General features: G+C 43.9%; 1 protein-coding gene across 3 annotated transcripts in view; it reads left to right on the top strand.

Annotated features, from left to right (window-relative positions):
• The window catches only part of CRTAP (cartilage associated protein), a 38883-nt gene that overhangs the window by 10061 nt on the left and 15736 nt on the right, over positions 1 to 13086 (top strand). For all 3 annotated transcript variants that reach the window (XR_002312991.2, XR_002312992.2, XM_020888598.2), the window contains exons 3-4: positions 1719 to 1890; positions 6412 to 6540. Coding sequence is in view for 1 of the 3 variants with exons in the window: in XM_020888598.2 (XP_020744257.2) it covers positions 1719 to 1890; positions 6412 to 6540 (301 nt within the window). In the remaining 2 variants the exon portion in view is untranslated. The remainder of the gene's footprint in view (positions 1 to 1718; positions 1891 to 6411; positions 6541 to 13086) is intronic.

A 13086-nucleotide genomic window follows, 5' to 3' on the forward strand; every position in this document is an offset into this window, starting at 1 on the left:
AGCTTCTCTCAGCCCTCTTGCGCCCGCGCAGCCGCCGCTCCTTGTAGGTGGGGTTGCTCCTCTCGGCTGCCGCCCCTGACCTCAGGTGTTGGGTAGCTCCTTTCGGCTGCTCCCCCTGGCCTTGGGTGTGAGGTCGCTCCTCTCGGCCGCCACCCCCTGACCTTGGACACTTGCTTTAGCTTATATCTTTTCCTTGAATTGATTTTTAAAATCAGCTTTATGGAGGTATAATTTATTTAAAACAAATCTCCTAATTTTAACTGTATAATTCGATGAGTTTTGACAAATGTATGCAGTCATACAACTACCACCACAATCATACAGACATTTTCTTCTCCCCTAAAAAGTTCCTGCGTAAAAAAAAAAAAATTGTTTTAAATTTCCCTCATATGCCTTTGCAGTACCGCCTTTGCCCCTGACCCCTGGTAACCACTGCTCTGGTTTCTGTCCTTGGTGTTTTCCTTTTTTCCTTGATTCAAACTTGATGTTACCATCAAGCATCTGCTAGCTTTTGAGTTAAATAAAATAACTGTACCTGTGAACAAGGTAGAAAAATCTAGACCCAGGTAAGTCACTGGTCGCCTTCCTAGCTGGGGAGAAGTCGCTGCGTAGCACAGGGAACCCCGTCTGGTGCTGTGATGACCTGGATGGATGGAATGGGGGAGGGAGGGAGGCTAGAGAGGGGGAGGATGCATGCATAATTACGGCTGGTTTGCCTTATTGTATGGCAGAAACCGGCACAACTTTGTAAAAAACAATTTTTTTAATTTAAAAAAAAAAGAGTGAGCATGGTTTGTCCGGAGTTAATGACAGTCATGATTCATGACAATCTGATTCCTTCTGGGAGGACAAATCTGTCTCTCTTAATCTCTGGACCTTCCTTGACTTCTCTCGGCTTTTTTGTTTTGTTTTGTTTTTGATTGATTTACAATGTGTCCGGTGTACAGAAGAGTGATTCAGTTATACATACGTGTACATACATTATATATAAGTATATACATGTATACATATATATATTCAGATTCTTTTCTAAGTTATTACAAAATATTGAGTATAGTTCCCTGTGCTATACAGTAGATCCTTGTTTATCCATTTTATATTTTATAAGATCTTATAGAAAAACCCAAATGAACTTTTTGTCCAGTCCAATATATAGTAATAAATAACTGTTAACCCCAGGTTCCCTATTTATCCCTCCCGCTCCCTTTCCCCCTTGCTAACCATAAGTTTGTTTTTCTGTCTGTGATTCTATTTCTGTTTTGTATATAAGCTCATTTGTATCATTTTTTTTAGATTGCATGTATAAGTGGTATCACATGATATTTGTCTTTCTCTGTCTGACTTCACTCAGCACGATAATCTCCAGGTCCATTGACGTTGCTGCAAGTGGCATTATTTCATTCTTTTTTATATGTGTACTACATCTTTATCCATTCACCTGTTGATGGACATTTAGGTTGCTCCCACATCTTGATTATTGTAAATAGCGCTGCTATGTACATGGTGGTGTATGTATCTTTTGGAATTAGAGCCTTCATTTTTTCTGAACATATGTCCAGGAGTGAGATGGCAGGATCATATGGTAGCTCTATTTTTAGTTTTTTAAGAAACCTCCATACATCCTACTGTTCTCCATAGTGGCTGCCCAATCAACATCCCTCCCTTTTCTCCACACCCTCTCCAGCGTTTTTTATGTGTAGACTTTTCAATGATTCCAGAGCCTGTTCATCCGTGCTGTGCGGGCGTACAATGGCGAGAACTGGAGGACGTGCATCACCGACATGGAACTGGCCCTTCCTGACTTCTTCAAGGCCTTCTATGAGTGTCTTGCTGCCTGCGAGGGCTCCCGGGAGATCAGGGACTTCAAGGATTTCTATCTTTCTATCGCAGGTTGGTAGTGGGTTGTATCCTCGACAAAAAGACACAGCTGCCCCTGAGAGTTCTACATGCCTTCTAGGGAACTCAGGTGGCCTCTGAGGAACTTTTGAGCTTAAATGAGAGTGGGTTAATTGGGGTGGCTGACACAGACAAGGATTAGCCTCTGACTTGGCTGGAGCTTCTAGAGGAACAGTAAGTATGGTGTCCAGACATGGGCCTGCAGAGAAGGTCTGTCTCATCAGTCCTGCTTGACTGCAGATTCCCACAGGCTTGTAGAAAAACAAAATTGAGCCCCAAAGCATCTCACACTTCAGCTTAGGGAGATAACTTTGATTATAGCAATTTTTCAGCATGCAGAGTCTGCATGCTCAATCACTAAGTCATGTCCGACTCTTTGCGACTCCATGCACTGCAGCCCACCAGGCTCCTCTGTCCGTGGAAATTCCCAGGCAAGAATACTGGAGTGGGTAGCCATTTCCTTCTCCAAGAATGAAGAAGTGAAGTGAAGTTGCTCAGTCATGTCCGACTCTTTGCGACCCCGTGGACTGTAGCCCGCCAGGCTCCTCTGTCCGTGGGATTCTCCAGGCAAGAATACTGGAGTGGGCTGCCATTTCCTTCTCCAAATGAGGAGTATAATGAACCCTAATTAGTGATCACTAAGGTAACTTTGATGGCTCAGACAGTAAAGAATCTGCTTGCAATGCAGGAGGCCCAGATTCAATCCCCGGGTCAGGCAGATCCCCTGGAGGATGAAATGGCAACCCACTCCAGTACTCTTGCCTGGAGAATTCCATGGGCAAAGGAGCCTGGCTGGCTACAGTCTATCGGGTCACAAAGAGTCAGATATGACTGAGTGACTAACACACATACACAAGGTAATTTTTGGGAAAAAAGAAAACATGTTCTGATGATAAGATAATGCATGCTAAAAAAAAAATTTAAAAAGATAATGCATGCTTATTTTAAGAAGTTTGGAAAGCACAAGAAAGAGTGAAGAATGAAAATTGAGGACTTCCCTGGTGGTCCAGTGGTTAAGACGCTGAGCTTCCTCTCAGGGGGCACCGGTTCAATTCTGATCCTGATCAAGGAACTAAGATCCTGCATTCCTTCAGGCTTGGCCAAAAAGAGAAAAAGAAAATTGAAAACACATAAATAGCCCTAGGGATTTTCTTTAACCATTAGTGGGAAGCAATGCTCCAGAGAATAGGAAATGACCAAGAGATGTCTCTAAGTGGTTTGGGAACACAGACCCTCAAACTGCCCCTTGCAGGAAGGGAACCCAGGTCAGATAAATCTGGAATTAGCCTGAGGGCTGTCTGCCTCTTGGAGTCTCTGTGTCCTGTGATGGTTAATGATTCTCAGAAACCCTGAGGTGGGCAGCTCTTTTAGAGTTATTAAATCCAGGATGGTTGTTTGTTGTTGTTGTTGTTTAGTAAAATTTTGCTTGTGAAACTCTTTTTCTACAGAGTACCTTTATTTTTCTTAACAAAACATTTTTATTGTGGAATATTTCAAACATATACAAAATATAGAAGAATGTGAAGAAAGCACACTTACCCATGACTCAGCTTTGCTATTGTCAACTCACAGCCACCTGTCAACTCATGTCAACTCATGGCAGAGTGTCATCTAAAAAACCCCCTCTTCCCTCTCACCTTATTTTAAAGCAAATCCCAGGTGTTCCCTCATTTCATTTCTCGTGTTTCAATAGATACCTCTAAAAGATAAGAATTCTTTTTTTTTTTTAATATAACCACCAAACTATTATACCTAAAAGAATTATAACAACATTTCCTTGACCTCATCATCAAATATCCAGTGCCCCAATCGTCTTAGAAATGGCATAAATATGTGTGTGTCCCTTAAATTTATAATTTGTTGTTTTTAATCAGGTTCAAAATAAAGTCCACACATTGCACTGGGTTAGTTTCTTAATCTTGCACATTGCTGTGTGGCCATCGTCACCATCCATCTGCAGAACTTTTTCATCTTCTCAGACTGAAACTCTGAACCCATCAAACACTAATTCTCAGGACTTCCCCAGTGGTCCAATGGTTAGGACTCAGCATTTTTCACTGCTGAGGGCACAGGTTCAATCCCTGGTCAGGAAACAAGACTCCTGGCTTAGCTAAAAAAAAAAAAAAAATGAGGTAGAGTTAATTTGCAATGTTGTGTTAGTTTCAAGTGCACAGCAAAGTGATTCAGTTATACAAATACATATATATACACACACATTTTTTTCAGATATAATTTCCATTATAGGTTATTACAAGATACTAGGCGGAGTTCCTTGTGCTATATATACAGTGTGTGGTGTGCCTGCTCAGTCATGTCTGACTGAGACCCCATGGACTGTAGCCTGCCAGACTCCTCTGTCCATGGGATTCTCCAGGCAAGAATACTGGAGTGGGTTGCCATTTCCTTCTCCTGGGGCTCTTCCCGACCCAGGGATCAAACCCTTGTTTCTTGCCTCTCCTGCATTGGCAGGCAAGTTCTTTACCAGCTGGTCCACTGGGGAAGCCCCCCCATATATACAGCAGGTCTTCGTTGTTCACCTGTTTTATACCTGGCAGTGTGCATCTCTTAATCCCAAACTAACTCCTAATTTTTTCCCCCACCTCCCAAGTCCAGTGCTTCTTGTCCTCAGGGGAAGGGCTAGGATTTAGACCCAGGTGTTCTGATTGTGGTTTCACCTCTTAATCAGGGAAATAGTGTCTCACCTGAGGGGGTTACCCTGGATTAATACTTAATCTCAAACTTTATTTTTGATAGTTAATATAAGCACATACTATAGCATGTGAAAGAGAAAGGGATATACTGTGAAAAACGTCTCCTGCTTTCTCAGTTATGTCCTGATTAGAAAGAGACGTGCTTTCCAGTTGCCCAATATAATTACTATTGAAATTAATAATTGATGGATAGATGCTTCCAGACTAGGACAACTTGCTGTCCACGACTATCTCCACCCCCTCACCCCTGACCATGCACAGATTTAGCACAGTATTGAGAATTCTTTTTTTCCTCTAAAGGTTATGTGAATATAAAACCACTTTCCCCTTTATTTTTATGCCTGCTTCTTTCGTACAGAATACATACCCTACATTACACACCATTCTTTGTTATGCTTTTCCCACTTAACAGTATATCCTAACTGGTACGTAGAGATGGTGCCAGTCTTCTCATTGCTGCTGAGTACTCCACTGAGGGTCAGGGGAGGAGTGTGCTACTGTCTATTCAACCATCTGATAGACATCTGGACTGCTCCAGTCTCTTGCTTGGGCTTCCCCGGTGGCTCAGCTGGTAAAGAATCCACCTACAATTCGGGAGACCTGGGTTCTATCCCTGGGTTGGGAAGACTCCCCTGGAGAACGGAAAGGCTACCCACTCCAGTATTCTGGCCTGGAGAATTTCATGGACTGTATAGCCCATGGGGTCGCAAAGAGTCGGACAGGACTGAGCAACTTTCACTTTCTTTCAGTCTTTTGCTATTACATCTACTACTGTACTGGGGAATTTTAGTGGGTTTCTTTTTTGTTGTTGTTTGTTAAGTATGGGAATGTGTTTGCAAAGTCAGCATCAGTGGGATTGATGGTTCAGGGTGAATGTTTCAGTAAATTATTTGGTATTTTAAGGTACTATTTTGTATTCCTACCAACCAGGGAGAGTGCCTACTCCTCCACAGTCTTGCTGGCAAAATGTGTGCCATCATGCTGGACTCTGAAAGGAGGAAAGGGAAGGGCTGAGGACCACACTGGATTTAGGGACCAGCTCCAGAAGTAGTATCCATCAGTTGTTAACTGTCCACATTTCATTGGCTCAGTTAGTCACATGGCCCCAGCTGAACTGCAAAGGTGGCTGGGAAATGTAGTCTTTCACATCTTTCTATGTGACTGTATTTAGGTCTACCTGCTCGCTTTTAAACCTGTGCGGATTCTATTGTTTGTATGTACCATAACTTCTTAATCACCATCCTGCTGATCGGCGTTTGGGTTACTTTCAAGTTTGTTTGCTTATGTGTGCCCAAGTCTAAAGAAAATTTTTCCAGAAGGAGACTACTGGGTTAGAGAATATGTGTATTTTAAACTTTGATAAATTTTGTCAAATTGTTCTCCAGAAAAATTGTTCCTTTTTTGCTCCTACCAACAAAATATGAGACTGTGAATCTCAATATTCTCTCCCTAACACTGGGTGTTGTCAACTTTTAAACATTTTGCCAATTTAATAGCTTACATTATTTTAGGATTTCTTAATTACAAATAAGGTTAAGATCTTTTCACAATGTTTATTAGCCCTTTTTATAATTTCTGTTAGCATCCTTTTGGCTATTTTTATACTGAGCTTTTGGTCTTTTTCCTATTGATTTAGCAAGCTTCATGTATTAAAGACTTTGGCCCTTTATCATAAGTAGTGTGAATATTTTACTTTTATCATTTTATCATGATCACTTTTGCCTTAATTGTTTTGGGGAGTGGGGCAGAAGTGGCATAAAGAAAATAATGAATACACTGCCTGAAAATCTGTGTGTTCTTTCAGATCATTATGTGGAGGTCCTGGAATGCAAAATACAGTGTGAGGAGAACCTCACCCCCATCATAGGAGGATATCCAGTGGAGAAATTTGTGGCTACCATGTATCATTATTTGCAGTTTGCTTATTATAAATGTAAGTACTCATCTTCTAGGAAATCTGGGCAAGGTACTAAGACTCAGCTTCCACCTCATTGGAGACTACTAACCTTGTAAGATTGTCTTGAGGATTAAATGAATTGGTAGACGTGGAATGCGTACGGAATTCACACACTGGCACAGGGCAAACTCTATATAACTGATGTTTTTTTTATTAATCTTTTTTTTTTTTTTTTATCACTCTATGCAGCTTGCAGGATCCTAGTTTCCTGACCAGGAATGGAACACCTTGTAGTGGAAATGTGGAGTCCTAACCACTGGACTGCAAGGGAATGCCTTTTAGGAAGTCCCAGTGACTTCCCTGATGGCCCAGTGGTAAAGAATTTGTCTGCAAAAAAAAAAAAAGAATTTGTCTGCAATGCAGGAGATGCAAGAGATGCAGTTTCTATCCCTGAGTGAGAAAGATTCCCTGGAGGAGGAAGTGGCAACCCACTCCAGTACTCTTGCCTGGAAAATCCCACGGACAGAGGAGCCTAGCAGGCTACAGTCCGTGGGGTTGCAGAAGAGTCGGACACAACTGAGCAATTAAACCCCCACCACTATATATATCATTATTTCCCTTCCTCCACACCACTGACCTTTTCAGACTCTTAACCCTAAGATCATTGCAGTTGATCCCGCCTTGAACTTGGAGTTTCTCAATCAGAACCTTCCAGGTGGACAAAGGGCTCACTTGGGAGAGAGAGAAAGGAATTCAGACTTCAAAGCCCCAATTTCCTGCCTTCCCTTCTTTCCCCGTAACCAAGATTGCCGGGGGCCACTTGCTTGAGTAGTGTGTGCCCTGGTGATTCAGTGATGAGCATGGGCGGTTACTAGGGTCACTTGCTATGGGGAAGACTCTGCTCTCCTAATGGCACATCTGGTCCATGGGCAGGTGTCTGGCTAGCTTCCCCGAGGCTGTCTTTCAAACTCAGGGGTGGCTGGTCATGGGGCCTCAGGGGTGTCCTGGAGGACTGACAGGTGACTTTGGCTTCCACAGTCCTCCCCTGCTGTGAACATCTTGTTCTTTTCCCACAACAGACACCTGCCCACCTACCTGCTAATCCCACCTCGTCTCCTCTCCAGGACACACCAGAGGCCTTGCCTGCTGAAGGTCAAAAAGGGGGAAAAAAGGAAAGAGAAAAATTTTGCTTTCATCTCTATTTTAACTTTTTAACTAAAAAATTTAAACTTTTGCTGCTAATCAAGATGATTCCTTTGTTCCTGAAAAATCTCTGTACTGACATTTACACTATGTTTTTCTGAGGAAGGTAACTGGCCTCTCTCAGCAGTGAACCTGATCTTCAGCAGCCTGAACCTCATCTAAATGTGCAATGAAATGGCCCGAAATGGCCCTTGGTTGGGACATTTCTGAGATCAACAGGAGGCCGAGGTGTGTTTTAAAGAGGTGTCTTTCTCGTGTCCCCTTTCATGGAGGGAAGGGTGAATTTATTTGCCACTGTCAGCCTGGCATGAACTGTCTGGTAAAGGATTCTTTAGCAGAGAGGACAAGAGACTACTTCTATATAGTGTGTGAACACGCTTCCCTACCGGGCAGCCCCGAGCTCACAGCATGTTCCAACGAATATTTGTGGACTGCATTCTAGTGTGGAGGGGCAGTCTTCTACCAGACAGTGTCTTTGCTTATGAAGAGCCATCTTTTTTAAAATAAGTACCTGGTTTAAGGTGTTTTTTTTTTTTTTTTTTCCCTAAGGAGGCTTGTAGTATAGGCTTAGTGCAATAAACATCATAGAGATATACAGAAAAACATCAAGCACATTACCCATTCTAATCTCCCTGCTTCTTCTCACCAGACCCCAGATTTAACTATTGGCTTATATTTATCCACACTTGGAAAGATCTTATGTTAGTGAGAATTACAGAAAAGTATGTACTTTTTTTTTCCTTCTGAAAATTGAAAAACATTAGAAAGGATGATATAATAAACTAGGGGTGCGTCCTAAGTTGCTTCAGTTATGTCTGACTCTTTGTGACCCTACGGACTGTAGCCCGCCAGGCTCCTCTCTCCATGGAATTCTCAAACAAAATTCTGGAGTGGGCTGCCATGCCCTCCTCCAGGGGATCTTCCTGACCCAGAGATCAAACCTGGTCTATTATCTCTCCTGCACTGGCAGGCAGGTTCTTTACCAGGGAAGCCCAATGAACTAGGGGTGACTGTCACCCAATTCAGACATTTATCAACGCATGCTGACCTTGGGTTCAGTTTCCACATGTTCTGTTGGATGAAAATACAGCTGGTGTTTTTGTTTCATTTTCATGAGAGGCTGTGCCAGCACTTGACTGAGCTAGTTGTGATGGACATTGAAACTTGGATCTTCCAACCACTGGGCAGGCTGGGTTCAGTGGCAACACGCCAGAATGCTGGAATTCAGCAGTGTGCTGGACACGTCCAGGCTCTGGCAACTCACTGGTCACTCCTCTGAAACCTTTACTTGCTCTAAAAACCACCAGGCACATCAGAAACAGAAACTGTGACGAGGACATAATGGCTAAAAAAACCACAAGATTTTCAGCGTTTATTGCTGCTCTGCAAGAAATCTTTGTTTTCGGGAATATAGATAAGCACCGTGAGTGAAATGTAACTCTTGAAATTGGCTTCTTGAAAGTCAGCGCTGTTTTGAATTCTTTTTCCGAGACCTACACCAGGACATTTCTTGAGGGCAGATGTCATTTCCAGCCCCACAGATTATGAATAGCAAGTGTCCACGTGTGTATGTTAGTTGCTCAGTCGTGTCTGACTCTGCAACCGCATGGACTGTAGCCCATCAGATTCCTCTGTCCATAGAATTCTCCAGGCAAGAATACTGGAGTGGGTTGCCATTCCTTTCCTCAGCGGATCTTCCCAACCCGGGAACTGAACCCTAGTCTCCTGCCTTGCAGGCAGATTTTTTATCCTCTGAGCTACCAGGGAAGCCCAGGAAGTGTCCATAAGCAAGGGTTTTAAAGTTGTAGTTATGGGAAGTGGCCACAAGGTGGCAGCACTTCTTCACACCCAGGTCTGGTTACCTGGGCAGCCAGAGCCCTAAACCAGTTTTCCTGCGTTGTCAAGGAGAGCTGAATATAGGAGAAGAAATGCCCTGAGCCTTGTGTCTCGTTCCTTCTTCCCACTGACCTTTCACACCACGAAGAAATCCCAGCCCCTGCAAAAGGGCCAGACTGAGGGTGCTGTTGTCTAGAGGTGGGACAACTAATTGAAGGAGACTAGAGGTGGGAACCAGCCATCAGGACACATGGAGACTTTTTCAAGCTCTTCCAGCCCAGCGGGTCCACCAATCTTTGGGTGCACTGGACCTGGAACAGCTTTTCAAGGGGCTGGCTGAATCTGGACTGTGGTCCCATCTGGGGCAGACTTGGCACCACAGATCCAAAGGGCTCTTTGGCTCAGCGCCCCCAGCTCCTTCAGCCCCCTGAGAGATCCACCTTGAGACCAAAGCCTGCTCAGGCCCCAGGGATGTGACACCAAGCCAGGGCCCCAAGGCCTGAGGGGAATGTGGTAAGCACTGCTTTTTTTTGGTTTTATTTTAGACTTTTAGTATTGTGTTTTAGCCGTATAACAACTTGATTCAGTTATGCACACATATGGATGTACTGTTTTTCAGATCCTTTTCCCATATAAGTTGTTACAGAATGTTGGGCAGCTTCTGTGTACTATACAGTAGGTCCTTTTTGTGTATCTGCTAATCCCAACATCCTAATTCATCACTACCACCCTGATTTCTTCTTTGGTAATCATAAGTTTGTTTTTTGATTCTGTGAGTCTCTTTGTGTTGCACAAATTAATTCATTTGTGTGAATTTTTAGATTCTGACTGTGAGCAATCTCATATGATGTTCGTCTTTCTCAGTTAGACTTCCTTCACTAGTTTGATCATGTCTAGGTCCATCCATGTGGCGCCATCTCACCCTTTTTTATGGCTGAGTGATATTCCACTGTATACATGTGCCACATCTTCTTTTTCTGTTCGTTTGTCAATGGACACTGATGGCTTCCATGTCTTGGCTGTTGTAAATGGGGCTGCACAAACATTGGGGTGCTTGTGTCTTTCAGAATTCTGGTTTTCTCTGGTTATTCACGCAGGAGTGGGATGGTGGGATCACGTGCCAGCTGTTTTTAGGTTTTTGAAGAAACTCCATACTGTTCTCCACAGTGCCTGTTACCAATTTACATTCCAGACAGCAGCGTAGGAGGGTTTTCTATGTTCCACGCTATCTCCACATTTATTGTTTCTAGACATGTTGCTGATGGCCATTCTGACTGGTGTGAAGTGATATCTCCTTGCAGTTCACATTTGCATTTCTCTAACAATAGTCTTGTGGAGCATCTTTCCACTGTGGTTTTTTTTTTTTTTTTCCCTAATCTTTTCAAACTATGTGAATGAAAGCTACCTCTTGAAATTGGCTTTTTGAAAGTTGTCCATCTTTTGATTTTTATTTTGCCCTACCCCAGGGCATTTCTCGAGGACAAGTGTCATTTCCAGCCCCACAGGGTTAGTGAATAAAAAGTGTCCATAAACACGGGTTGTTGTTTTTTTTTTTTAAGGGTTTTTTTTTTTTTTTAAATAAGTTGTAGTTGTGGGGAAAGGCCACAACGTGGCAACGTTTCTTCACACCCACGTCTGGTCAGCTGGGCAGACACAGCCTCAGGAAAGTCTGTTTCTGGGTTGTCAAGGAGAGTGCAGTGTGGAAGAAGAAATACCCAGGGGCTGTGTCTCGTTCATTCTACCCCTTCTTTCCCTTCATCCCACGGAGAAATCCCAGCCCCCTGCAAAACCACTCTGCTGAGGGAGCTGCCATCTGAGGCTGGTACTGAGTTCCCCTCACCAGGACACATCCAGGAGACCTGCTGGCTTTTGCAAGCTCTTCCAGCCCAGAAGTTCCACCAGTCGCTGGGTGCCCTGGGCTTCACATAGCTTCTGAAGAGCCTGCCTGCATCTGGAGATTGTGGTCCCATCCCGGGGGGACCAGGCCCTACAGGTCTAAGGGGCGCTGCTTTGACGGCACGTAGATCCCAGCTCCCTCAGTCCCATGAGAATCCAGTCTTTGAGACCCAGGCCTCTCAGGCTGCAGGGATGTGATGCCAGCCTGCGGGCAGTGTGGTAGGCACTGCTTTTCCTTTTTTATGTAATGTTTAGTTTATGTGGACTTACCATGTTGTGTTTGAGGTGTCAGCAACTTGACTCAGGGATACACACACACATAGATGTATTGTTTTTCCGGATCCTTTTCCCTTGAGGGTTGTTAGAGTGTTGCACAGTTCCCTAGGCTATACAGGAAGTCCTTTTTGACCCTCTGTATTATGTGTCTGAGAATGTATCTACTAATCCTAACCTCCTAATTCATCCTTCCCACCCTAATTTGCCCTGTGGAAATCATGTTTGTTTTGAAACTCTGTGAGTCTCCTTGTGTTATATAAATGAATTCATTTCTGTCAGTTTTTGGATTCCAACTGTAAGTGATCTCAAAGGGTATTTATCTTTCTCAGTCCGAGTTACTTCACTCAGTATGATCATGTCTGGGTTCATCCAGATGCCTGCCAATGGTATCATTTCATCCTTTCTTATGGTTGTTCAGTCGCTCAGTCGTGTCCGACCTTTGTGACTCTATGGACTTCGGCACACCAGGCTTCGCCATCCTTCACCATCTCTCCTTTCTTGTGGCTGAATAGTATTCCATTGTGTACATGTGCCACATCATTTCCTGTTCATCTAAGATGGACACTGTGGTGGCTTCCATTCCTGGGGTGTCGTAAGCAGTGCTGCACTGAATGTTGGGGTGCATGTGTCTTTTGAAATTCAGTTTTCTCCACTTGTACACCCAGGAGTGGGGTGGCTGAATCATAAGCCCGCTCTGTTTTTATTCAATCGTTTTGAAAGAACCTCACGGTGTTCTCCAGAGTTCCTGTTACCAAGTCACATTCACAAGACCTTGTAGGAAGGTTCTCTTTGCCCCACCCTGTCTCCGAATTTACTGTTTGTAGATGTTTTGCTGATAGCCATCCTGACTGGGGTATGTTGGTACCTCCTCAAAGTTGTGGTTCACATTTGTCTAATTTAGAGCATCACATCTTTTTCAGACGTTATTGTTTCAAACAATATGAGTTAAATCTACATTTTGAAGCAGGCTTCTTGAAAGTCGACCTTGTTTTGACTTTTTTTTCCGTGATCTACCCCAGGGCATTTCCTGAGGGCAGGTGTCATTTGCAGCCCCGCAGGGTTATTGAAGTCCAAGTGTCCATAAGCCTGTTTTAAAGCTGTAGTAAAGAGAACCGGCCACAAGGAGGCAGCACTTCTTCACACCCGGGTCTGGTTACCTGGGCAGCCAGAGCCTCAGAAAAGTCGCCCTCCCGAGATGTCAAGGAGAGCGGAAAGTGGCAGGAGAAACTCCCAGCGCTTGTGTTTCATTCCTTCTTCCCTAACCCTTTTACCCCACGGAGAAATGCCAGCCCCTGAAAAACCGCTGCGCTAAGGGTGCTGTCCTCGGAGGCTGGTGGTAGGAACCCTGCACCAGGACACGGAGAGGGGCCA

The sequence above is a fragment of the Odocoileus virginianus genome, chromosome 26 (assembly GCF_023699985.2).
Source record: "Odocoileus virginianus isolate 20LAN1187 ecotype Illinois chromosome 26, Ovbor_1.2, whole genome shotgun sequence".
NCBI classification, from domain to species: Eukaryota; Metazoa; Chordata; class Mammalia; order Artiodactyla; family Cervidae; genus Odocoileus; species Odocoileus virginianus.